The 27737-nt window shown below is 38.9% G+C and overlaps 2 protein-coding genes across 4 annotated transcripts; one reads left to right on the top strand and one right to left on the bottom strand.

Moving 5' to 3' along the window:
• The first annotated feature begins 63 nt into the window (after window positions 1–63).
• On the top strand, window positions 64–25521 carry Drpr (multiple EGF like domains draper). Of its 2 annotated transcripts, XM_078197036.1 has the most exons (18): window positions 64–207; window positions 16730–16984; window positions 17194–17320; window positions 17404–17572; window positions 17915–18161; window positions 18227–18347; window positions 18511–18648; window positions 18719–18898; window positions 18965–19292; window positions 19737–19844; window positions 20178–20342; window positions 20633–20839; window positions 21358–21513; window positions 21573–21749; window positions 22596–22706; window positions 22777–22983; window positions 23055–23234; window positions 23319–25521. In XM_078197036.1, the coding sequence occupies exons 2-18, from the start codon at window positions 16887–16889 to the stop codon at window positions 23603–23605; spliced, it is 3006 nt and encodes a 1001-aa protein (XP_078053162.1). In that variant the 5' UTR covers window positions 64–207; window positions 16730–16886; the 3' UTR covers window positions 23606–25521. The 2 variants fall into 2 exon arrangements, with proteins under 2 accessions (XP_078053162.1, XP_078053163.1); XM_078197037.1 differs by lacking the exons at window positions 19737–19844; window positions 20178–20342; window positions 20633–20839 and having other exon boundaries at window positions 18965–19172.
• On the bottom strand, window positions 24898–27732 carry LOC144478791 (uncharacterized). 2 transcript variants are annotated; one of them, XM_078197043.1, is made up of 6 exons: window positions 27422–27732; window positions 27104–27242; window positions 26617–27034; window positions 25837–26351; window positions 25573–25764; window positions 24898–25479 (listed from the first exon to the last, which is right to left on the bottom strand). In XM_078197043.1, exons 1-6 carry the CDS (start codon window positions 27539–27541, stop codon window positions 25352–25354), a joined length of 1512 nt encoding a protein of 503 aa, XP_078053169.1. In that variant the 5' UTR covers window positions 27542–27732; the 3' UTR covers window positions 24898–25351. The 2 variants fall into 2 exon arrangements, with proteins under 2 accessions (XP_078053169.1, XP_078053170.1); XM_078197044.1 differs by having other exon boundaries at window positions 25573–25746.
• Between the last annotated feature and the right edge of the window lie 5 nt (window positions 27733–27737).

The raw sequence follows: 27737 nt of genomic DNA, 5'->3' as shown, positions 1-27737 counted from the left end.
GCGTAAACAGAACAGGTAAACGCATCGAGTCCGGTGGACGCATAGAATTCCGGGACACTTCGGTTCAGTTCAGTCAGTGTAAGACAACGGGTTCTGTGCGTATCGTGTATTTTCTTGTACCAATTGATCTTTCCCTTCCTCTGTTGTTTATTTCACCAGTTTATGTTCACGCACTTTCGGATTACTGCGTAACTAGTTTACCGTAAAGTGAGTACCACCAGCAATATATTATTTCACTAATTTTAATTCGTTTCTGTGAGCGGGATGCTGTTACTCTGTTGCAACGCTGCGGAGAGTTTTTTCATGTTAGGCATCGTTTATTTACTTTCACTGTGCAGTTGCTACTTGTAGAATGCCAAATGTAAAAATTACCTATTCAAATATTATTAACGAACTAAAAAGAAACCTTTACCTTAAGAAAAGGTAAACAATTATCAACTTTGAAATACTTCGCGTTCATCATAGCGTCTGCAATGTCCGTAAACGACGTATCTCGTTGCGACCTGATTGATCGAATCGAGATCAAATTCTTGTTTTACAAATTATGTGCTTCAAATTATTTTGTAAAACAGTGGTGTCACGGATACCATTGTGGAAGACTGCCAAACTCTCTTGATATCATGAAGCAAATGATCTTGTTACTTTATTTAGTATCGAAAACAATTTGTGTAAGTGGTGTAGCTGTTTTCTAAGTTTCTGTGTACGTTTCTTGGATAAAATTTGAGATAATCGATCAACAGGTTTTCACTCTCACCCCTCCTACCTCTACCATAGAAACAGGTTGAACGTCGAATGGTGTTTCAGTAAAAATAGATCGGGTGAAGTGAATTTAAATCGTGCATACTTTCTGAACCAGTTTCACCGATACGTTTTAGTGAATGCGCATGACAATTTTTGTTTGGATCTATTATCGATTAGGGATTCAACACAGTTGCGTTGCGATCTATTTATTTGAATGCAAATTGGACTCTATTAGGTCGTTTTTAAAAAATTGTATAACTTTTTGCCTTATTGGTAATTCTAACTTATCGATATTCCGTTGGTTTCGTTTCCAAGTGAATCCAACCTTGCTATAAATAAATGTTACACTTTCATAACAAGCGTCGTACTTTCAATTTGTTTGCGGTGGTAGTTCAACTGAGAAAGAGAAACGAGTTTATGGTTCTTTTAGTGAAATAGTTATTTATGCAACGTAATTCAATTAGTACGTTTAAATGGTGTATTACGTTAGCAAATCTGTTTATGGTATGGGATATTAATAATAGTAAAAATGGACATTTAGCCCGCATGATTTTAGTGGAGCACGTTGTACAATGAACTCGGTGATCTTATTGGTGATTGCTTACAAGGGTCCTAAGTGATTTTTGCCGCTCAGTAATAATGATGACCTGCCAAGTCCGGCAAGAATTACTTGAGTACCGTTATACAAACTCGGTTACAGTAGTAAGTTAACGTAGTGCGTGTAAGGTTCTTCGAATGATTGACATTTTATGACGGTGTAGTAAGCCTGTGTAATTAATGAAGTGCATAAAATGAGACTCATAAATATGTATAAATTAAGTTGCACCTTTCTAGTTTCGAGATAAATACTACGTCCATCTGCATGTTTACAATCTCGCATTATTTGACTAGTTCGGGGTATAACGAGCTTTATTTTCCCCAGGGTCGCAGTCAGAAATGATGGAAATCTTTTCTTTCCGTCATATTCGTAAAATTTTCGATAGACGAGGCGTTACATAATTAATATTACGAATACATCTGATCGTGAGAACATTGACGAACACAACTGTCAGAAATTTCGAGGAACTACGAAATATTCGCGTGCGAAATCTGCACAAATTCCAGCATGGTCTCATTGCGTTTGGCCTTGTCAATCCTCGACATCGTTCCTGTACGTGAATGTCGCACGTCATTCTTGGAAAATCTAGTCACCACGCGTCGTTCTAACTAATTACGTTTAATATCGCGTTTACATTTTGCGCTGCGTTCAGCGATACGTTTGTCTGCGAAAACTGAGAAATTTCTTCGAAAGCAAAGGAATGTGCCGCAAGTCGATCATAAATCGATAGAATGATTCAAACTGGACTGCGAACTCAATTCCAGCTATTCGAAACGTTGTGGCATAAAACTGTTACATTTCATATCGTGGTTCTTGAACTTACGCTTTGCGTATGACTTGGCTTCATTTGAATACATTTTCATAATTTGTCAATTATTGATTGTAGCGAAACTGCAATCACTACTATCTATCTAGTATAAATTAAATAACTACTCTAGATTAGAAAAACGTGAATCTTTCAGTTTAATTTAAGTTGTAACAGATCTTAAAATGTTTTCTCAGATTTTTTCTTTAATAAGGTAACTTATAGCAGTTGTGCGACAACGTTTTCAAGTTGTATGACCGTTTCAAGTGATCGAAACCGATATATCTGTTTCCAGCCCCTCGAAGCAATCGTGTCCTCGAATCTCGTGCGTCTCCCAGCCAATTGAAAATGCGCGCAAAATAGCAACAATCCGTTCAAGGTCACTTCAGTATTTATTTTACAATTAACCGACCGACTGCGTTTTGCGAAGAGAACGGTTGTCAGACGGGTTCAACGAGCGTTAAATAAGAGGTCATTCAAGGCCACAGAAGGTAGTAAATTAATCCTTTGAACAGCAGCTTTTCTCGCGGACAAAAGCGTCCGTTCGAATCAATGAACTTTATTAATTGGCTGCTGGTTTCGGCGTGATGGTACGACCGAAAGGAATTTTCGCGTGTTCTCCATCGTCGGGCACAACACGTTCCTTTGTTCGTTCCGTGCTCGATTGTTCTCCGTGTTAATTTTTTTTCTTTTTCGGTCGTACGATTATTCCTCGGACAATAAGCGTGTAAGCTGTCCCGCGCACGGGAACTATTGTGTCCTGTTTATTGTTTAACATATCGAAGACGGAAGGGTCATTCTTGTCTTTTTATCGATAAAAGGATGAAAGGAAGAAAAACCGCCCGAGGACATGGGCTTGATGGAATACCAGAGCGGAACTGTAACCCGCAGTCGGACTCATTTTCTCTCGCTCCTTTATATTTCTCTCGCTTCTCTTTATTTCTTTCGTTCCCTGGATCCATCCTCGCCTGGCTTCATAGTCCGAGAGGGGGTCGCGTGTAACGTCCTCGGTTTCCTGGTTATTATACCGAAATAATTGAAAGATTCTTCGGATAGGCAAACCGTGTACGACTTTCTTCCTCGAACTGGATGAGTCTGCGGACATGAATTGTTCGCGTGAACGTTGTGTCGGTGACGCGACGCGGCTGTTAAGCTCGGAGCGGAATTACGGAAGACAAATACTACGATGCCAGTGTCTAATTAACTTATTGTGTTCGCCGGTCGCGTGTTCATAGCCGTCCGATGATTCTCACCGTTTCGTCTACGCTCTCGGTCTTCTGTCGCAACCCGCGGGAACCATTGTTGCATCCGAGACTCGAATGATACCAGTTATTCCAAGCTGCGACCGACAACCTGCGAGCATCTTAGCTCGGTACGCTGAGTTAAATCACTTGAAAAAGAATCTCTAATTAACTTGTTGTGTTCGTTAATCCCGTATGTATGTCAGTACTGTGATTCCTACCATTTAGACGATGACAATTTTCGCCATGTAAAGATAACACCTCAGCCAAATCAATTAACTTTACAAGGTCATAGACAATACAGAACAAACTTTTTGTATCTTCTATGTTCTACAATGCACTGTTAATCTTTACATTAACGCCTTGACACACAACGACATCTCGAATACATTTTATGTTTAAAATTTTGTTTAATATTACCAGCATATATTGCTACCATCTATAGTTTGCACAAAAAGCTTCAATAATGAATTTCAAAATTTGTAGTATTTTTATATACGATACCATTGCGCTTCGACGATCATTAATAAGAATATTAGCAACCACAGCAGCAACGAACGCTCGATTAATTCGATCGAATACTTTTTGCCAAATGTATGCAATCGAGCTGTAGGTTGCAGGAACGGTTGCAGCATCGCGTTCGCCGAGACACGAATGATTCGGGCTCGGCCGATACATTTTTGCGTCGCGGTCGGTACGAATGAACCGATCGCTTGAAAAGCGTCTGTAACTTCTTTGTTTCAGCAAAGACCCTTGAAACATTTAGTTGCCTACGCGTTTAGTCCGATTCGTGTCACCCACTTTTCGTTCAGTTAATCGACTGATACTGTAGAATGCTCGTGGCGCAAAGGAAGTATCTGGGTCAGCGCGGTGCATACAGCCGCGTACGCCGTGTGCGCGCGGCATGCTCTCAGCGAAAAAAATTGAAAGCCTTTTTGCATTCTTCGAGGGTAATGAGGAATAAGAATCGTTTGGCTGGGTGTTTGCGAGCGTCGTTTTCGAGACAAGCTTGCAGCACGCGAACCGCACGGAAATAGTAGATGGATCGATGATGAAACTGCTGGCGATAAGCTCGCCACAGAGATGTGCATGCACCGATACATACTCTTCTTGCGGTCAAGGATCATTTTTTTCTGAGAACATGGGGAACGTTATTGCCGAGAATCGCGACCGCGGTCGCGGCGTTGCGACTCGCATCCGAAACGCTTCCCGGTACGATCTAAACAGAAACACGAGCGCGTGGAAACGTGCTTCGCGACGAAAATGTGGTCGTTCAGAAACCAGATTGTAGAACGACAATTATATAAGAAACTTATGAAAACAAGTCTAAGCTCGTAATTAACGGCCGGGCGTTGTAAAGCGAATCGTTCTTTTCTGTCTGTTTTCACGATCTTATCAGTGATAACGTAATTTGTATCACGCGTGCAAGCGGTAACGCACCGTTAGGCTCAGTTGCTACGATACAAATCCGTGACCGTGCTGACAGAATGTTGCGCGACACTATTTTTATGGAGCATTTCCTGTCCTCTAATGAGCCACGTCGAGAGTCGACTTCCTCATTTTTACTTATCGAGTGTCCCTGGCCTCTCTCTGCTCCTTTGTGATGCCTTTTCTCGGACCACGTCATTCGTTTGTTCAACATTTACCACGGCAGAAATCTGCCGTCCCTGATGCATCTTAAGTCGATGAACCCTTCTTTTGCGATTCCATACAGAATTGTAGATGTTTCAAGCCTTTGTCTGTCCGTGATCCTTTAAAGTCTTGCGATCCGACTAACCTTGTGTTCACTAGAATCATTTGAACTTTTAAACCATTTGCATCATTAACGTACATGATCAATTCTTCTGAAAAGGAAGGGAAACGATTGACCAGTGTGATCGCTGCAAAGCAGCTGTAAACACTGACCGCTTTAAATAGTGCTGTACTAAACAATCGATAATGAAGTCAGTATATTTAATTCTTTCTTGCTCTTTTTTATAATATTGAAATCTCTTGTGAGACTTACTAAGATGTTATACGTTACAAATTGACTCTTTCTTTTATTACTCCTCTTGATCCCTGCGATCGTCTCAAATCTTTATGGTTCATACACCATTGAATTTCTCGGTGGTGTAAGTACGCACGATCGATATAGTAGCGTCGTTTTTCCCAATAGCTTAACTCAGTCTTTTAGGCGCAATTAAATAAATGATTACTAAACACCGTCAACCTCACTTACCAAATTAAAATTAAGCAAGCGATACCTACAATTATAGCTACAACTAAGTTATGACCAAGTTTACAAGAGTCATCACAGCCATTCAATTGCAATTGTAAATAACCATGTACGTTTTTTACTCATTTTATAACATCTAATCTGTGTATTATTGGCTGTAAATAAAATGATGTTTAAAAAAAAAGTCCGCTCGATCGTGTAACATAAGGCTTTTACTATAAGGGAAAGCTTGCCACACGTCTTCTAGATTTTGTAATTTTTGCAATATTACATTATTTGACGACACGACGAAATATCGAAGTGTCGCCGTATAGTATAGAGGACTCGTGTTTGAAGTCGTCGAATCAGCTAAACGAGTCATCCATCCGTTCTTCGCGCAATCCGATATTAGCGCGTCTCGCCTTACACGCGCCGCTTGCCCCACACTAAAATTGCAGCTATTCGAAAGCGTTCGAAACGCGCGAACGTTTCGAATGGGAGTCGAACTTACCCACCGAATAATCGCCAGGCTTCCAGAGCCTGATTTTTCTTACATAATGCGAAACACCGAGGGCAGAAGTGAAAGCCCTCCACGGCTGACGCAAAACTGGACGGGCGCGGTGCCGTATCATTTTTGTTCCTCCGCGACGGTATAATTTTTTCTTTCATTAGACGATACGCGAATCGCGCCGAGCATGAGAAACCATACAGGCGTGCACAAGACCCGTGCCCCGGCTTATGTCACCGGCAAATTTCTAAATTCACGATAAATAATTTTCGTGCGAAAGAATAACTGTAACTAAACTGGTTTCGTGGTTGCGCTTCCTGTAGAAATGCGGGTTTCGTGTTCGAAAGTTAGCTTCCCCTATTATCCACTTACCCCCATTCTTATCTAGTTGTTTCCGGCCGCGGAAACGTCATTTAATATTCCATGTTTTCCCGCTGTAGACTGAAATTCAGGAGAAAACGGAGCCTTCGTCGACCAATGAACTACGACCTCAAAATATTATCGATTCTTATCTTATCGTTGTCTGTGCTCGTTAAGGAGAGATAACGTTATCGTAATTCTGTCTACCTCTCCGTCATGGTTTACCGCGATATTTCATTTTGCGTAGGTCAAAAGGATTGGAGACGTTAGCCGAACCACGGAATTTTTGTTTTATCGGTCCAAAGAAATCTTCTAAGTTATAATGGCCTTGTAATTAAATTCTGTTCAAGGAAAACTAGGGCACGGCGCACAGTGGTCGATACCTTCTAAAAATGAGACGGAAATTATGACTTGAATACTTTCTGTGTTGACAGATATCAAGATGAAATGTGCCTTTTTTATCTTATCATTTCTGTCAACTAATTACATAACGTTATTATTGATATTGAATTGTTTGATCCATAACATTGTTTATGGTTTTCAGATAGTAGAACTATGAAACTGGCAAGTAATAGCAGCTATTTTTATATTTCGTCGTTGTTCATTTTATTCATTTCATATGTTTACTTCAATATCTACTATTCTTATAATACTTAGAAAGAATTCTAATAGTCAAGGTTTAACAATCTACTACATTACTGGATGAAGTAACTGCAGTAGTTTGATTGTCATTTTGCACGCTTACATTCGATCTAGCACGGTGAAAAATGTTATTTGATTAAAATTTTATAAACAATTGTTTCCATTAACTGCAATTTTCTAGGTATATTCAGGGTGGTATATACATATGTATATATAAATATACTAGTCAGCAAACATCGAAAGCTTCTCTCCAAAAAGCTTCCTCTTAGTTTGTTCGCAATACAATGCCCTATAAATGACTTAAAGCAATAAAGAACTATGAGTTTCATTTGAAACAATAACTTTAATAAAATAATTCATGCACATCTATTAATGATTCTAAAAAAGTAATGCATTTTTATCATTTTATGTTTTTATGTTTTTTAATATGTTCCTGAGAAACTGGAGGAATGTATGATAGTAAACACATGATATGTTTCTGTTTTTCTTCCGACACTGGTCTAGCAGTGGTATATAAAGGAAGTAGCTTAATATTTCCGTATATTTTGGGTCTTCCTCTTTTAGGTGAAAGACCACTTAGATAATTTATTTTTGACTTAGACCACTTTCATAATCAACACTAAATAAATTCCATATAATGTTGAAATCACAACCACCATCTAAGGGTTCATTTTTGACGATATCGTAAAAATTACATTGAATAACTTTAGTTTAAAATATTATGTTATAAAATAACTGATAAACTCATTTTTTTTTAATTTTGACTTGGACCACTTTCATAATTATGGACACATATATGATATTTTTTTACATGGCTTTTTCTGGAACGTATCTGCTGTGTTTAAACAGAATTGGATGTACATTGTAGCTGAATGAGATTGATAGTAACATCCAATGTGACGCAGCATCCGAAACTCGTTCCTTCGGATAGGTCTCGCTTATTTCGCCCGCGTTTCAGAATTAATATTCCCCTCTGTGTGCGCTCGTCGCTGCATCCGAGCTGCACAGCCTTTGTCGCGAGGCTTTTGTTCGAAACCGACAATGCTGGCGACAGTTGAACGATGTATGTACATCCCGAGACAGCCGATAACTTGGACGCTCGGTTTTATCACGAAACTCTCGCCCCACATCCTGTGACTCATGTACATGCTTGGCGTATATTCGTGTTGCGCACCCTGTATATATCTCTTGTCCCTCTCTGCCCCCTCCCCCTCCCGGTCCTAAACGAATTAACTCCCTTTTAGGTCGAAGTTGATGGGGTCCGACCCCTTCTTCTCGTGGTCGTCTATCCTCGTACGGTTTTACGCGCGCAGTTCTGCATTTTGCGTGCAGCTCGCTTTCCTTTTCTTTTTTTTTTCACGGCTTAACAGGATTACTTACGTTCACACGTGTCGGTGTTAGGACTCCCGACGATTATTTCCTGCGAGGAGACCTGTGCGTGAACGGGCGGGGATCCAACGCCGCCCAAAGCATTCTCTCTATCGGGGTGTCGCGTTAGGGGATTATGGTAGCGATAAGATTACCGGCAAAAATCTCTTCGCTTGGATCCGGAAGTTTGTATACAGACGCCTGTAAAGCCTGTTCGGACAACGAACTCGATATCTTATCGATATCTCTGAACTAAAATCATATTTCAGGAACGAGTCATTATAAGCCCGGGCTGACTTTAACACGTTGACGCCGGCGCAGATATTCACGATTTTCTCTGTGAGTCGGCGCCCGAAATTTACAAAAATTAAATAATTATGTTAAGTTTATAATATTCAATTTATATGTTTTTTACTATTGGATATCTGTTTATAATGTTCAGATGAGATAACATAAACCTATTTTGTAGTACATATTTTGTGAAATGCAAGCAAAATAAACAAATGTACGCAGCCCACGGGTCTGAAACGTACATATGACCCACCGGTTGGTCAAGTCGTCGTCAACGTGTTAAAGCACGAAGCATCTACCATGCTCTGATTTTCCCCTGTCATGTTTTTACGTGATATAAAAAGCAGAAAACTGGAGCCGTAATTTTACATGAACTTCTTACAAATCGAAACGTCACCGGGAACATTGGAAAATTATTACTGCTATCAGGTGTTGCCAGAGTAGTTAGCAGCGTAGTAACTTGATCCGAAATTGTCAAGCAGTAGTGGACATTTTTTTAAACTTTAATTTCCTAATTAATAATTCGATTTCAACGAGCTGATAATTGGTATAAGAATTGAATATTCAATATATGTGTAATATCATAAATGTAAGGTGACCGTTAGATTGTAAGGACAGTGTAAGAACCAAGCGACTTTTCCTAGCCTAACAGCTGTCGAGTAGTCGTGTTCTCAGCTTCGGCATTTTTCTGTTAATTAATCTAGTTTATAGTTTTTCTAATTTTAGACGAACTTATTATAAATATATAAAGTTCGTTATTAAATATATTCAGACATATAAACTTTATAATTGTGTTTTTGCTTATAACTGTTGTGAGAAAATAGATTCTGCAACTGATTTAATGTTCATAAATGACTTCTCACGGTTTTATACAATAAATTCTATTGCATATGGATCACTTAGGGACCTCGGACGTAAACGGTGCTTGACCACTGCATCATTGAGATTGACAATAATTTTTAAGGTGTCTCGTAGCAAACGCTATTCACGCAAGCCGCGGTTTGCTTATCGAATGATTGATCGTACCATCTATGACGTAGCTGCTAATTATGCGGATTAATTGACGGACAGAATGTAACCATCGCACGGTGACCAACTTACCGTTGATTATGAAGTCCTCCATTCACCGCTCCGCCAAGATTATACAATCTTATACTCTATTCTCGGGCACGGTGAATAACGGCCTCACGTGTCTGGTTCGACCACGTTTCTTGCAGGTCTTCCGTCGGACTTACCACTCGTCTTCGATCTTTGAACTCCGGAAACAAGGTAATACAAATGGTAAACCGTTCTTTTCGTCGTAGAAAGAAAATCAACCGCGAACTACCGTTCTTTAAATTGTTTGCCGAAGTCGTACTGCTCTGGTATTTTTATCGTCGCATGCATTGAACTCGACTCCACTCGACACGACTGAATCCCAGGTAATCGTAATTCAATATATATATACAAATATTTGATTTTGTGTCGAAGATATTGTATATTATGCCCTATTTTTATTAAATTCTCCCTAATTATCCGACTGACTTCCCTACATTATTAAAAAAGAAAATTTTGGTTTCCTGCCTGCAAACATTTGAGGAACCGCGGTTGATATTAAAGCATTATATAATTTAAAATTTATTTAGGGTAGCGTATTTCTAGTTGGACCCGTAAAAAACAAATCCGAGGCATTTTTGATTTCGACTGTATAGCAGTCAGAAATACTCGATCGGCCGCGAAAGTGTACGCTTTATTCACTATTTTTACGTGCGCTGATCGTTAAGCGCGTGCGTGGAATACGTTTTCAGAAACGTCAGGCATACCTTCTTTCCTTATTCGTGTCTCGTCACACGTGGAATACGCATTGCTCTTTGCACAGAGCCGGCTCGGAGTTTACATTCATTAACGTGCGTTTAATGACGCTCCGTGTTTTCGCCGGAGGCTTCCTTTGTCAGCTTTCTCGTGAAAAATCCAGTTTTAGTCGTCGTTAACGATTTTTCGAAATGTCGAAGCGGCTCGGGACTTAGAAGAACACCCTATAGGCACACGAAATATGCACTCCTTTGCTCGTCGCATTTCGCTCGTAGTCATTCCTGATGCGCCGTGATATTCCTGTCGCATTCTTTCGTGCCATTGCAATCGACGCTTCGATATCATAATACGCTCGATACGATATCGGAAATATTTCACATGGCAAGGCATTATCGCCATGCTCTTATGCCAACCTTCGGTGCATTTTCGTCCCAAGAAAAAGATAGCACACGCGTGCTATCACAACCCTGTCGCACCGTCACACAACAGTAATATACTTCGTGCTGCATCTAATTCTTGTGCTACTGCAAGAGAAATTGCTTGCAAAGTTGGTGTACAAACTAATATTCAAAATGCTCGACGTGCGCTGCTAATGAGTAATATTATGAACCGATCAAGAATAAAAGCTCAGCCACGATTAACAATACCTTGGAGGAAAACCTGTAGGAATATAATCTTTACAGATGAAAAACGGTTTTGTCTGGATGGTCCAGATAATAGTGCATACTATTATCATGACATTCGAAAAGGACAATTAACAAGAATTAGACGACAAATGAAAGGAGGTGGAATAATGATTTGGGGCGGCATAGGTTACAAAGAAAAAACGGATATTAATTTTATACAAGGAAAAATGAATAGTACGAGTTATTTAAGATTAATAAAATACCAAATTGATAAGTATGCACAATCCATCGCAGGTCTAAAATTTGTGTTCCAGCAAGATAATGCTGCCGTATACACGGCAAAAATTATTCATGAATATTTTTCAAAAGAGATAATTCTTGTTTTGGAATGGCCGGCGAGCTCCCCGAACTTAAATATCATTGAGAATTGTTGGGGATTATTATCAAGAGCTGTCTACGCGGAAGGTAGACAATTTGAAAATTTAAATGACGTAAAAATCAGTATTAAAGAGGTATGGAAAAATGTATTACAATCTTCAATTAAAGTACTGTATAAATCCTTACTAAAAAGAATGATAGAAGTAATTGAGAACCACGGAGGTTCCACACATTATTAAACACAGGTACAGTTATATCATTTTCTATTTTAAATTGATATAATATGGAATATTTTTCAGATGTGCTATCATTTTGTTTATATTCATTTGGGTATTTTTATTTTTACGACGAGAATTCGTTGAAAAAAAGTCAATAAAAGTTATGTCTTTCTGTATCATTAGCACGTGTGTGCTATCTTTTTCTTTGGGAGCGTAGAAGTAAGAATAAGAGAAAAATCTCCTTTGAAATCGAAGTTGTTCATAGGAATGTATTATTAGCTAGGAAAGGTAGACTAGAGCGAATTTGCAGTTTTTTTTTTATAACGGGAACACGAGCAAATGTTTGAACGAAACCACAAGTGGATGGGTCTTTGACAGGAAGATTAATCGATAAACGCACAGTGTGATCTTTTTTGAGTAATCGCAAACATTTCTCAACATGTCTGAATTATCGAAGATGCACAGCGATAAGAAGTGTGCAGAGAGATAGATATTGTAGGTACTGATACCATGCGTGTGTTTCAGGTTCAACCGATCGGTTACATATGCTCGAACAGGTCGTTTCATTTCGTCTCATAAATAGATGTATCGTAGAGAACGCGTTGAATTAACTCTTCCGGTAGTTGGGCATGCTCGCGAACGGTTGCTATACTTGATACTTACGCACGGCTAAACGCACATGTGCGTTTCGCAAGCGTAAGTATCGTATGGGCGTCCACGATCCAATTTTTGCTATATATTCGTTCTCATCGAGCGAAGCCGAACGATCGTGGAAATATTATATAAAACGTGCGACGGTGGTTGGAGATATGTACCTTCATCAATTGTAAATGGGTAATTGTACGAATGATGTACAAATGTTGCAGCACAGTTATTTATATAAAGGGTTTCGCCGCGCGCGTCTGCGAACGTTCTACAAGGACGTGTTTTGTTTACGCGCTGCTCTGCGGCAACGGTCAAATCGAACTGAGTGCAAAGCGAGCAATACGGCGGAACAGACGGCGAGAACAGCGAGCGTTAATCAGCCTATTTTATTTTGTAGTATTGTGTCTGTGTGTGTGAGTGTGGCGAGAAAGCGAGAACTATTTTATAATAAGCGAACGTTATAGCCTGTATTCTATCTATCCCCTAATAACCGATAGGTTACACCTAATATATCCCCACATATATTTATTGCGGGTAGATAATTTTGAACTGTGTTGAAGAAGTTACATCATGTTTTATCATCGCGAATAAACAATTACATGAACAGTATATGTAGAACGAATGTTGTGACAACGCAATACATTCTTGTCAATTCAAGGAAAACTATTTTAGATCCAATTCTCATCTCTCGGAATAAAACATTGTAGAACATTAAATAAAATAAAAGTGTGGCGATAGTAACATTAATTCTTTGAAACTGAGGATTAAAATTGTAACCAAAAGACAGCTGCAGCTCGTTGATCTCAACCGATTGAGATAAAGTAAAGATAACAATTCTTTGATATAGAGAGTTAAAACGATAGCAAAAGTACGATACAATAAGAAACAATTGCGATCAATTGGGAGTAAAAAATTGTAGAAAGATTGAAAACAAGGATGCAATGAAACTAATTCTCATCGAGCGAGGATGAAAACTTCCGGGAATATTGTAGAGCAATTATAGAATCATTAGAATACAGAGCAATTATGAAGTCAGCAGAACGCAGAGATAAGTAGGGGACAGATAATTCTAGAAAAATTGTAGACTCACTGCAACGTGAGGGAAACCGAACCTGGAAGTTTTGTCTAAATGCGCGTAGACTTTTCTTCGACACGTTGGCCGTTATTTGCGAAGTAGGTGGATATATCTTCGGACGCCAACCCACGCGTTTGCTGTATAATTTCTCGCTGCAACGGGGGAAATACACAGGAGTGTAGCGGGTGCGCGACCCTTTTCGAGCCCCTTTTTCGTCCCAACATTCCTGCTCCTGGGATACACGCGTCTTAGCACCGTTATTCCGTTGTACGTGTTAATTCGTGCGTGTGCCCCACTCGTCTGGTTTTTCTACAACTCGGGCCATTAGAGGAGGGCTCCTGTTAGCGCGTTCCACGTACGGGAGACTTGTCTGGTTCTAGATGATCATTACGCTCACCTTCGCCACGATCTTGTGAAACGCAATGGCGTAGTCATGTCCAACGTCGTCGAACTCGTCCGCAGATTCGACGCGAGACACGTGACCCGGTGCAAGAAATTTATGAAATTCAAATGGATCGCGCCAAGTAATTCCTCGTCCTGTCAAAATTACCATTACCCCAAGTTATTACCATTATGTAAATCAACGGTGGCCAGACCTTGTATGCAAATTAATGACGCGTTAATTTGATAAAAGGCCACGCGTATCGGGCAATTAAACGCGATTAATCATTCACCACTGTCGACAGATTATGTGCAGGAACTGTACGTCGACCAAGATCCTCTGAGTCAGTGTTGGCGACCCGGCGTCACGTTTTTGCGAATGAATCGAGATTCAATGAATCATGTCTCCCAGCATTTGTATATCGTGGATCGAGTGACTCTCTCTCGCGCGCGACCGGAAGTGGTACAGGCGTCGTCCCAATGGAAAACTTCGCGGAGATTGTTTTATCTGTATCGATTAGGGTAATCCGACATTACCAGTGAGATCACCTGTTGACCCGTAGCTTATCTTCGAAAATTGAGATGGATATATCGGATTGAATTCATCGAACCGTCATTAGCATGTGACAGTCTGCGGGGAGATTGGAACCAGAGTGCGATCGTTTCATCGTAAGTTTCATCGTAAACTGAAATTGCACGCGACGTTGCGTTTGCATGAATTTAGATGTACAATTTAAATTTACAAAATGCAAGTCTAAACTACTCGCGAGACTCTTTCGAAATCGCTTTCCGCAACCGATAATCCTGATCCGTTTCGCGGCAATTCATACGCAAACCTAAGCACGTTCAATGTAAATAAAAACCAGCAAAGGAAGAACATAATCTCTGCGGATTCCTACAAGGCTGCTACGTCAAGATAGGTTATCGTTCGAATGCTCGAAATGCGCTTCATGTTCGTCGCCGTCTTTCTAATCTATCTTCCAGGCCCCCTAAAAAAATTCTTTGATCCAACGTGGTACAGGACGGAGTTTATAACTTGGTTCTGCTCGCGTGAGAACAGCTGTCGACGCTAACTACCCACATGTTCGCGCCACGATACTTGTCCCTGACTGGCGGCAATGCTCATGGACGGAAATAAGTATCTGCCATCGCATGCTACCCGTAAGAAATCAATGGCTATGGTGACTACGAACGAGAGGATGATATTAGATCGAATAAAATAGTCGAGGACCAAACGTCTATCCTTTTCTCTCGAGACAAAATTGTCTCGTTTCAACATGTACATGTGAACCGTATGAAATAACTAAAGAAGAAACATAAGTTATAAAACGTTATTTGAACACCTGAAAGGAAACGACGCGATGAATGAAGAATATTTTGCGTGAACAGTTGGATTCGGTCAGGAATTCTCATAACGTTAACGAGATTCCAATTTTTCCTGTGTTTTAATGAGAGTTGCATGCGGCAGTCGCGCGAGAGTTAAGCATCGCGTTTGTCTAGAATTTCGCCTCGGTTTGTTCAGGTTACGCTTGTTTTTCATTTTTTTTTCATCGCTCTCGCGAGTCGACCGTGTCGTTAGTTAAATTTACGCCTGACCTTTTCGCACGGTTTCTTGTCATTTGAATTTGGATCGTTACTCAATGAGATCCTCCTGTTACTCAACCAGCCGCATTGTGTACACCAGTTCGCTCCATTGTTTATAATACAGTGAACATACGCTTCCTGGATCTGGGCACAGATGATCAATTAATTGAACCGCTGGTCGTGCGATAGTCTGCGATCCTCAAATATTCGAAATTCAGTAAAACGTGTACAGAGAGCTGCCGTATTAATTTCAGTCGTCATCTTAATCATTCAAACTAAATTAACCTATGAGAATATTCTCTGTGACTCATTGCGATTACAATAACTTAGCATTGAAGAGCATATTTTTGCTTCTATCTCGAACACGTTTCCAAATTCAAGGTGAAATTTCGCGCGACGCGTATCCTCCGATGAGAATGATTGGTTGAGGAGAACGATTGCACCAGTGTCAACCGTTGAAACGATCGCAATTAGAATTGATTCGAATTGCATGAATCCTCGTTTTTTCCGGCACATCGGCGTGGAACAGATTTCAGCCACGGGTGATCGACGTTAAACTTTCTATTCGTTAAATTGAAGACAACAATACGGAAGTGGTAATCATCCGCCGATGCACGCATGCAATTTTTACTGGGCCCCCCGTGGCGTTTGCAACATGCGACGATGCAACCCAAGCCACATTGCGGCATAAATAAACCGCGAAAGAAATGTTTATCTAGCTATCTGTCTTATCAACGCAATAATGCTTTTCTATCAGAGCATTTCCACGATCATGCTGACACAAGAATAGCGTAATCCAATATTTTATTGTGCTGTAACGTGGGAACGACTTTTCTTCAAAACTTTCATTCAGGAATATGAATTTATGATGAATTACTATAAAGACGTTTATGGGATACTAACAGAATAATTCAGTATTATTATAAAAAAATTAGATTGCTAAAAAAATCACGCAAATAGAGAAATCTTAATGAATCATAATCCAGATTAGAAATAAGTAGCGTACACTTGTTAGTCTCGGCAATCGTTCCCTTTTACTTTTGACGAATACGTGAAATGGTATAATATGGAAAATCGCGTAGCAGCATACGGTTCAGAGTCTAAAGTATCCAAGATTTTACGCCGAAGAAATGATGAGGTCTGCGGTACGAAACAAGGCCTTTTCCACGTAACTGGTTAGGATATTGCATTCCACTGTGTCTTTATCTCACGTTTCTTTCGTTTCTGGAAAAGGATCGTAGTATTTAATCGGTGTAACCGAGCGATAATTATTCATTTTTCAGGTTGAGAAGCATGCTGATCGCACAGAGTTAATTCAGTCCGAGAAAGTGTTCGACCCTAAATGATCCGAAGGAACGCCGATAGCATTCTTGAAGAAATGTGATATAGGTTCGGCTAGACATCTATTGCTTCTGGCCTCAAGTGCGGAAAGGAAGAGGAATGGCTCTGATAAGGTCATTATGTTTGTTGACTGCTATCGCAGCTTTGGGCACGATACAGGCGCTCGAAGGGCCGAACATCTGCACCAGAATAGAAACGTAAGTGTACTGCCCACGCTGCCCAGTTTCCGATGCACTTGACATTTTACTTTCGACTTCTTGACCTTTGATTTTTACCTGGTTGCGGTTTCGATTTAATTTACAATCGATTTCTTAATTACTGTCACGATCAGATTTCAGTTAAAGTTTCTGATTAGGATTCGTGAATATTGTTTTATCGAAGATTTTAATGTTCGTTTACATGGCAGGTACACGGTGACAGTGAGGATATCAGAGCAGAAACCTTACACGATACGGGAGAATACTTGGTGCTTAAGCTTTCCGCCGAGATGCTCCAAATATAAGGTCGTGTTCAAGACGCTGTACAAGGAACAGGTAAGCAGGGACTGAGAGCGCGTTGTGCGAAGTAAAATGAAAGTTGAGACTCGAGCCTGTACGTCTGGATGTTATTTGATCAGGAATTAACGAAGCAAAGGCCGGTGAAAGAATGTTGCAAAGGCTACACGGTGACCAACACCGGCGATCGTTGCATTCCTATTTGCTCCAAGGACTGCGTTTACGGCACCTGCATCTCTCCAGACGTTTGTAAATGCGAATCTGGATACGGAGGGCCGTTATGTGATTTCAGTAAGCAGTATATTATTGATAGATCCATTTAATATAATTCTGTGCAGCGTATAGTTCCTTCGGGATTATTTCATTATTCTGCTCGCATAGTGTTTTTCTATTTATTTACAGACATAATCCAAGTTTTGAATATTCATCAATTTTTCTTGATTAGTCTCTATTTCTTAGTATATGGCGTGCATGTACAATGAAAGCAACTCGCTCAGCAGATAGAACCGGTATTTCTGCTGAAGTAAGAGTCAGGATAACACATTGCTCAATACTCTAGAAGGTGTTTTGGAAATAATAAAGTGAACAGGACCCAGAGTTTGTTATTTTTAAAATTTCATTTTCATTTTGCAGAATGTCCACCTGGAAAGTGGGGTAAGTCTTGCGAAAGGGAGTGCATGTGCCAGAATGGTGCTAATTGTGATCCATTCGATGGCAAATGTTTATGCACTCGTGGCTGGACCAGTAGTTATTGTAATGAAAAATGTCCTCCTGATCGGTATGGACAAGATTGTAGTGAAGCGTGTCGCTGTAGACATGGTGGGAGCTGCCATCATATTTCTGGGGAATGTCATTGTGCTCCTGGTTATACCGGTCCTCTGTGAGTGTTTCTTAATCTATGGATTTAAAGATTGCAAATGTAATGCCATTATTTTGTTTTTTTAGTTGTGATGATCTTTGTCCACCTGGAAAACACGGTGACGAGTGCAAGTCGGAATGTAAATGCCAAAACGGTGGTTCCTGCAATGCCACTACTGGAGAATGCTATTGTACTCCTGGTTGGACTGTAAGTATTGCGGATAAATCACGACAAAATACCCATCTAAGTATCTGTATTGGAATTGAATTATCTTCAGAGTTACTTAGAATACTGTGTATTGTTAATTTTCTATCACTGTAGCTGATGTTAAAATGTAATGATTGAGCTAACAAGACTTTGAAATTAACAGGGTTTAGTTTGTGCAAATAAGTGTCCAGAGGGAGTATGGGGTAAGAATTGCTCAGAGCCTTGCGACTGTTATAATAAGGGTGGGTGTCATCACATCACAGGAGCGTGTGAATGTAAACCTGGTTATTATGGCGATAAGGTAACTACCTCTCGATTTGGAGACGTCATCAATTTCAAAAATATTAACTAAAATTTCTATGCTTTTACAGTGTTTGAAGATCTGTCCGGAAGGAAAGTTCGGTTTAAATTGTACAAAGAATTGCACATGCGAAAATGACGCTGTGTGCTCTGCAATCGACGGTTCCTGTTCATGCAGTCCTGGTTGGTCTGGAGAAAAGTGCAATAAACGAATTTGCAGTGACGGATATTGGGGTCCCGATTGTACTAAAGTAATTACACTTTCTTCTTATACACCCCAAGCCATCTTCATTGAATAATAAATAATTATTATTCAGGATTGTAATTGTATGGACGAGTACACAGAACTCTGTCATCCTTGGACCGGAAAATGCATTTGCAAAGCTGGATGGGACGGCGACAACTGTGGCAGGCCTTGTCCATTTTACACTTATGGTAAAGGTTGCCAAAACCGCTGCGACTGCAAGAATAACGCACTGTGTTCGGCCATAAATGGAACCTGCATTTGTGCAGCGGGTTACAAAGGTGAGGATTGTAGCGAAGTTTGTCCTGTCGGCACATACGGAGATAATTGTGCACAAAACTGCATTTGCAAAAATGGCGCTACTTGTTCACCAGAGAATGGACGGTGCAACTGTACAGCAGGTAAATGAGCGAAACTTTTTATTTACATATGCTATTAAAATTCAACTGATTTCAAATAATCGTCAGACCCACGTATAACATGTTGTTATGTATTCTAATATAACCAGAGCTGATAAAAGAGGTATTTGACAAAATAAGCATCTTGCGATCGTACTATTTGATCATTGATTGTCTCGATATCATTAACATTCAGTATTTTTGTATTGTACGATCGTGAATCGCATGAATAACTAATAGTAGTTTTTGATAGTTTGTCATTGAAAATTCGTAGATCCACACATTATGTCTAGTTATATATAAATTGACAAATAAATACTAAGAAGTAATGTTGTACTCAAGGTAAGTAGTCAGAATTGTAAAGACTCCGACAGAAGATTCTAATTAAGACATACTATTAAACCAAGAAATCTTTGCTCTTGCATGTACTATTTTACATTTTATTAGGATGGGTTGGTGTATCTTGTGATCGTCCCTGTGACAACAAATCATATGGCAAGGACTGCGAGGGTAAATGCAATTGCTTTAACAATGCTGCGTGCAATCCGCAAAATGGTAAGGGGGCTGGCTGCAATTACTTTCTTTCATTAAATGTACGTCTCGAAGTTAATGCCTTCAAACGTTAACCAAAAAGCATTAATTGTTATTCTTGACGAACGTGATATACATAACGTGTTCATACATTTTCTAAGCAGTATTTTTGTTTTAAATTATAAGAAATATCATGGCAAAAAGAACTTTGATTAGGTAAACACGTAAAGTATTTTTGACATTATGATACAGTTAATGAGAACACGTTTTCAAGTATCCTATTTTTCTTCCTTTATTTCTTTTTTTCAACTTTATTGCACCCGCACCAAAGATCCACCACCTTTTTTAAACACACAGGCACATGCACATGTGCTGCTGGTTTCACCGGCGGATTCTGCCAAGATCGTTGCGAGAAAGGATTCTTTGGGGTCGGATGTGCTCAGGTCTGTGATTGCCACGATGACAATAGCTTATATTGTGATTCTACTACGGGTCGTTGCATCTGCAAGCCAGATTGGCGAGGTTTGTCATCTCTTTGTCTCGTTGATCAATCGCCATACATAAAAGCTACAGCCTTCCTCTTCCTGATTAACACGTTTCATCCCATTTACTTCATTGCTCATATCTTCTACGTAGTATATAGAAAAACTTCACGACTGCGTTTTCCTGTCTGCTTGTATCATTTACTTTACGCTGTACAGTTTATTGAAAATCTATACATAGAACCTGAATAACTGATGAAAGACTGGAAAGCGTTGCTCGATGGCGACTTGATCTTCGACTAAGTTTTTCATGCCAAAACTATAAAACAGGAATCCGTTGTGAGACCAAGTGTCCAGAAGGTCTTTATGGTGAAGACTGTCATTCACAATGCGAATGCATGAATAACAGTTCGTGTGATCCAGAGACGGGCACTTGCATTTGCGCCAGAGGCTGGGAAGGACCTAACTGTTCTGAACCCTGCAAAGAGGGCTGGTATGGTGTGAACTGCAAAGAAAAGTGTCCAGAGAAAATGCAAGGTAAAACTATAAAAAATTAATTTTAGGATACAGTGAAACTCATTGAGGTCTAGCAGTTCCACTCAAGAATAATAATTGGGGTATTATATCTAATGGAAATTACTTTACAATCGCGAGCATGAAATACGGCGTTTTAAGCATCAGACTTGTATTATTCATTTTGCACTGTAGTTCCTATTTAGTGTTTAGTAGTGCACGCAAAGAATAACTCGCACAGAGTTTTTAACACTTTATAGTAGCAAGAAAGTGTAGTGAAATAATGTCTTGATTACTAATACAACAGAAAGAAGATAACAAATTATTAGTAATATAAAGCTTAAAGATTGTGGTAAGTATTTTAATGTTTATTTTACCTGCTTCATGTTTATGCAGCTCAACCATGTGCAAATATACGTAAAAATGCTCTCGGTAAAGCAATTAGATATTAAGAAACTATTTACTACAAATATCAAAGCGAATTACAGAAATTTATGTGTTTAAAAAATCCAATACTTACAATGCTTTATTATACTTTTCAGGTAACCTGACCTGTGATCATGTAACCGGCGAATACATTTGTCGTCCAGGATATTTAGGCTTAACATGTGAGCATCCTTGCCCGCCTACTCGGTATGGTCTAAATTGTGCCAATCATTGTCGTTGCAAGAATGGTGGAGAATGCCATCATGTTACAGGTAAATTTTCAGAATCTCTTGTCTACTGGCTTTTTTTATGCAAAATATTATTTATTTAGGTGTTTGTCAATGTCGACCTGGTTGGCATGGAGAATTCTGTCAAACACCCTGTGCAGAAGGAACCTATGGCATAAATTGCACTCAACACTGTACATGTCAGCATGGAGGCAAATGTAGATCTAATGACGGTCATTGTCGATGTGCTCCTGGTTACACTGGCACCAAATGTACTGAGGGTAAGCATAAGTAAAATTTTCAGTGAAACACTGATCTATTTACTATTGTAGCGGGATATCGGGTCAGGTGGTTGAAGGATTGATATAGGACACAGGATATATGGTTTACTGAGGACGAAAGGAGATATATTCTAATTAGCAGGTTACAGGGTGTTACAGGTTTACATTTTTTTTATCAATTCCCTTGCTAACTTCTATGGCGAGCAACGAAAAACAACTTTAATCAAATGGAACATCTACTACTATCAGGCGGCCGGCCTTCATGGCCGTCCTCTCCCAATAGATCTAAGCTACTGTGCAAGGCTATCGTATCCCTATGCCCGGATGGCGGCTGGCCTTCCTCGCCGTCCTCTCCACCGTCATGGTCACCGAAGAACCTCTACAGATCTCTACACCGGGCGGCCAGCCTTCCTCGCTGTCCTCTCCCTGACTACCCTGCAAGGCTATCGTATCCCTATGCCCGGATGGCAGCCGGCCTTCCTCGCCGTCCTCTCCACCGTCATGGTCACCGAAGAACCTATACAGTTCCCTACACCGGGCGGCCAGCCTTCCTCGCTGTCCTCTCCCTGACTACCCTGTGAGCGGCCGTGGCTTACCTCGTCCTCTCTCACAGGTGTAGCGCCGAATCTGAGCAAGATCCCTCTATATATACTACCTCGTTGCTAGCCATGAACCGTTAATAACAATTTGGTAACTAAGGATTTTGCCGCGCCTCGATGCTTCTGGAAAGTTCGATCGTGGTCAACGGAATTATCAATCGGTCCAAAAATAGCCTCGATGATGATAGTTTTTTGTCTTCTTCTCCTTTCGCCTCGTTACACTATTAAATATTTTATATTTTTACAGTATGCCCAGAAGGATATTATGGCGATCATTGCATGGAACCCTGTGACTGCAAGAATGATTTCTTTACATGCCACCCAGCCAATGGTTGCACATGTAAACATGGATATGGAGGTATTATAACTCGACATTACAATACAATCGTTTACTAAAATATGAATTAACAATATTAAATGCTTTTTAGGTCCAAATTGTGATGAAGAATTATTTTCGCGTAACATTCAACAAAAAGAAACCGGATATGGCAGTATAGTTGCAGGATTTCTATTTGCTGCAGTAGTAGTTATCGCTATGGTGTTAGCAGGTTGGGTCTATCATAGACGCAGGGTAAGAGACCTAAAGAATGAAATTGTGCAGGTAAAATATACCGCTGATCCTCCATCCCCGCCAGGTAGGTTGTCTTTAATTGAGGTAATTTATAAAACGGTGATAAGCATTTACGAATAATTACGTTTTATGCAGAACAAACACAATTCGACAATCCTGTGTACGCATATCAGGGTACTTCGAAATTCGACGATGGAACGACCAGCTTATTGAACAATTTCCAGTTCAGAAATAACCTTGGAACGAGTAAGAAGATAAACAACGAAAAGATGCTCGGTTTGAACAGCTGCATGGACGAGGATGATGATTCTAAGGGTAAGCATTATGAATGAAATATTCTTCAACAACGTAAGTAGATTATGATCTAATAAGTTGCTAATGTTCATCGACTGTTTCTAGGATCACTTGATCGATATGATCTAAAGAATAGGGATGCGGACATGGGAAACCCTAATCTTAATGTATACCACAGTATTGATGAAATGGATGGGAAAAAGGTAGAACATGTTTATGACGAAATAAAACAAAACAATGATGAATCGGAATATGATCAGTTAGATAACCCAAGACCAGTCAGCAGCTACAAACAGTTCAACCGAATGCCCAACGGTTTCACTCCGAATATATCTGACAACGCAGGTCCCAGCAAGATGAGAGAGAAAGACCCAGAATTGGGCGAAACTTAAAATTCTCTTACTACTCATAGATCAAGCTAAGTTATACGTTCTCCACTTCCAAGTATGTGTCTTCAACGTGATTTAAAGGAGCAGATTACGAGTTCATGAGAACATTAGCAAGCCAATTCTCATGTAAAAGACGGATTTTGTGATCTATCAGTTGTGAATTCTAGAAGAAACATTTCGGAAATCTAAATCAGTTTTTATAAAGATAACTATATACAGAGCATGGCAAATAACTGTCTCTACGATTTTTTAGAAAGAAAACAAACTATTTTTTCCGACTAAGAGTCAAGATTGCCCACTAGAATTATTCTTTCTGTGAGTTTACTTACATTCAATAGTCTATGCCTTAGGCTGAGCCAAAGTAAAAATTTGAAATAGCAAATCTGGACAGTATGTAATGAAGTTCGTCATAATAGTATTATGGCTGCAACTAATCATAATTTACTTACGCTATCGGATTTATATTTATAAAAAAATTGACTGCACTTCGAGCAGACGTTACAAATTGACTGAAATAAAATAGCTATCAATATTAATGCTTTTGTTGTTTAACCCTAAATTACTGAAGTCAAGGTATAGTAGGTCGTTGAATTCAGTTTTCCTTCTACAAAATAAGAAAGTCAAAGTGTCTTGTCTTTTAGTCAAAAAGCAATAATTTTTGAAATTTGTTATATTTCAATATGTAGCTGACTAAATACTGATTAACTTTTATTCGAAACATTTTTTGTCAGACAGTCGAAAGTGTCTGAAAAATCGTAACGACAGTTATGTGTCACTCCCTGTAGATGTACTCTAATTGCTCAGTAAGTGCATGTACATAGTTAGATGATAAAAAGCGAATAGTTAAATGAATATTTTATTTATGAAATTCATATACTCATAGTAACATTTAGTGTTGTCTGATGCAATATTATTATATTAACTAATGTGCATTAGGTGGAAATAATGAGATCGGCCTTTCACTATTCGAAAATGAGTTATATGTACATCTGTTACCGTAATTATCTGATTAATCCATATTTGAAAGTGAAGATAAAAAGATAGTCTATTTGAACAAAATGTCTATAAAATTTGTACATAAATTTAATAAGGATCCTTAACAATGACCCTTGTTATGAGATTGAATATTACTATTATTTCATATTTTTTATTCTCGTATCATAGTCTTGAAACAGTAGATTTTATAGATGCAGGTCTCAAATACTCATCCATAAAAATTGAGAGCAATTATTATGAATTATAGTTCATAAGATCTTTTAATTAAGTGGCAAACATTATCGACAAATCATGAAAAGTTTGTTTTATTTTGTATCTTATTCATGTTTCCCTAAGACATATCATACGACACTTATACACATTCGTTGTGAATGAGTTTTGAAAGGTGTTTATAACATTTTACCAGGAATTTATTATATTTAGAATTAGGGAAAATAAGTAACAATTATTTGAGATACTATTGTAATATGCAGTATATTTATTTCTTTGGTATTAAGCAATATCCGAAGCCTATATTTTAATTTCTAAAAAACTTCTATTTTTACGATTTTATATATACTATTTTTATTTTTAGACGGATTCGTGAAAACATATTGTTCTGATTTGTGATCAATACATGTATGTATATCTGTGTACCTTTGTAAATACATATATATACATACATATATACATACATATGTAAATATCATTAAATTAAGGTATAATGTAAAATTCATGTTCTTTGTAATACTGTATTGTAGAATTTTGTGTGAATTACACATTCGCTGCACGGGATGGTCGGTATCTCGTGGATTTCATGAAACTCAAAACCGGCGACGAAAGCCAATAGAGTCCACCGAAAAACAGTAAAGCTGATGTAATATTCATGCAAAAATTTATACCTGTAATAAAAGAAGTCGTTTAATTCGTTTTACTATCTAGAATTGGATCGTTTATTCCGCTCTTTTTCAAAATAAAGTTCTGTTACGACATACTATGTATGAAACTGAAAATTAGTATACATAGACCAACAATAGTGGAGAACCCTTTGTTAACTGAACGCATAGTTTCAGTGCCCAAAATATCATACAAAGCTAAATCCTGACAGCTCATTAAGCTACCAATGCTGATACCGCCTAGAAGAGCCCAAATCGTAACGATCGTGGATCCTTTCGCGTACGTTAAACCTATAAATAAGTTTGATTTCTGTAATTGTCTGCTAAAAAGCAAATCTTTCATGAATAACAATAATCACATACCTATCAGAATGACGGCACAAAACCAAGCAGCCAATCCAAAATATACTCTTCTATTATGATTTGTCATTTGTAATATTTTGTAACTGGCAATGTTTGGTAGTAAGGTGCCGAAACCAGCCATTGTACACAGGGGTGCATATGCGTAATAGCCTCTTACAGTCACAGAAGATATCACGGGCAGCAATATCCAGAAGAAGAGAATACACACTTTCATTCCAACCCAACCAACAACAGCCATCCAAAACCGCAGACTTTTAAGTAAACCAAGTTGTTGTTTCCACTTGCTACCTGAAGAATGAAGTGGGCTCACAAACAGATCTACATCGTCATCTGGCTCTTGATAGGAATACATATAGCTTCCTTCGCTGAACAATGCATCCTCGTGTGCTTTGTCTTCAATTTCTCCATAATCCTGACTTCCAGGCTTGCGTTGGCAAGTTAGTTCCTGGCTGTTCTCAGTAATATCTGGGGAGTTTCTTATAGGAATTTCGTTGTCCTCTTCAGACAAGAGGAGACTGTGAGTTATGTTTCAAATTTAATTTTTCCTTAATGATAATTAAATTGTTCGTTCACTGTCCAATACATTTTTTAGGTGCTCCAACATTTAGCAAACATTCTTCACCAAGTGCAAATTGAGAAATGTAAGTTTGAGACTGGAAATTACAGGTTTTGTGCTTTCTGCACAAAAGGATCTACGATTTATAGGAATTGCCTATTGCAGATTGGAACAGAACTTTTGTATTGGACAGTGATGTTATATAAATAATTTATGAAATGAACCTGTAAGGAGAAGTTTGTTTTGAAGACGGTAAACGGAAAGTTAGTGTACCAATAGCTGTAGGTAACATTGTCATAGTCATTAGTAATAAGCCAGATTTTAATCCTGCTCTAGATAGTAGTAAATCTGTGATGTTGGGAATTAGAATGAGCCCAACAGACATTGCAACGTTTTTCAGTGTTAAAGCCAGGAGAAGCTTCTTTCTGAAATTTTTTCTTAAGATGTAGTCACTTAATAAAACTACAAAACTAGCACCTATTCCCATCACTGCTCCCGCGCTGGAATTTGCTAAATATGCTCCAACACCACCTGTTGCGAGATATCCCGTTGCTATAATACCGACTGTCAAAAGAATTACTCCAATTAATCCCACCAAACGTGGGATTGACGCCATACCGACTACCATTCTCGTCCAAGGGTCTGAAAAGTTTAATTCTCTATCATAAACAAGTACTAATACTAATTTATTTTAGGTATGTAATTTTGTACCAGCTAGATTCCAAAAAGCGATGAATAGTATTGGTGTCAGGATAATTTTTTCATTCCATACATCTAAACCAGGGCCTTTGCTATCATTCATAAATCCCAACACTACACCATACATAGGTAATATACTGGGAATAGTCATCTGTGAAAGCAAGATTTGAATGACAATAAAATTTATTCTAATAAATTCTTCATTGATCCGAGATCTGAATTTTGATGAAAGAATAACTATTACTCATTAGTGAGGAGTTTATGCATTTTCTAAATACCCAGCACAGTTTGTACTTATTTTATCAATTTCATTCATATTTGCAGGCATACCTGTACGAGACATACTCCACAAAGAACCACCCACGAGTAACCACCATCAGGAAGTGTGGGCCCCAATTCTGGAAATGATGCGACGACTTCATCTAAATGAAGACGTTTAGCTATTGACATTCTTTGTATCCTTTGTTGCCCTCGTAAAGAAAAGAATTAGAGAGTGATTCGAACATACACTTATAATAATGCTCCAATGCACGTTATGAACATTATAACAAGCCCAGAACCTTATCTAATCTTTGGCAAGATGTCAATGGTCTGATAGGTTGTATGATAAGAAATCGTAAATATTCGAAGAATACGTTTGTGCTAA

Source organism: Augochlora pura, chromosome 3, assembly GCF_028453695.1.
Source record: "Augochlora pura isolate Apur16 chromosome 3, APUR_v2.2.1, whole genome shotgun sequence".
Classification (NCBI taxonomy): Eukaryota; Metazoa; Arthropoda; class Insecta; order Hymenoptera; family Halictidae; genus Augochlora; species Augochlora pura.
This window is presented reverse-complemented; position numbering and strand designations above follow the sequence as displayed.

Bases quoted from the DNA above. Each gene is read 5' to 3' on its own strand.
- Drpr (XM_078197036.1), top strand. From the start codon at position 16,887: ATGGCTCTGATAAGGTCATTATGTTTGTTGACTGCTATCGCAGCTTTG. The intron at 18,899-18,964 runs GTAATTACACTT...ATTATTATTCAG, and splicing joins GGGGTCCCGATTGTACTAAA to GATTGTAATTGTATGGACGA. The intron at 19,293-19,736 runs GTAAATGAGCGA...ACATTTTATTAG, and splicing joins ACGGTGCAACTGTACAGCAG to GATGGGTTGGTGTATCTTGT.
- LOC144478791 (XM_078197043.1), bottom strand. From the start codon at position 27,541: ATGTCAATAGCTAAACGTCTTCATTTAGATGAAGTCGTCGCATCATTT. The intron at 25,765-25,836 runs GTATGTGATTAT...ACTTATTTATAG, and splicing joins TTGTGCCGTCATTCTGATAG to GTTTAACGTACGCGAAAGGA. The intron at 25,480-25,572 runs GTATGTCGTAAC...CTTTTATTACAG, and splicing joins AATTTTCAGTTTCATACATA to GTATAAATTTTTGCATGAAT.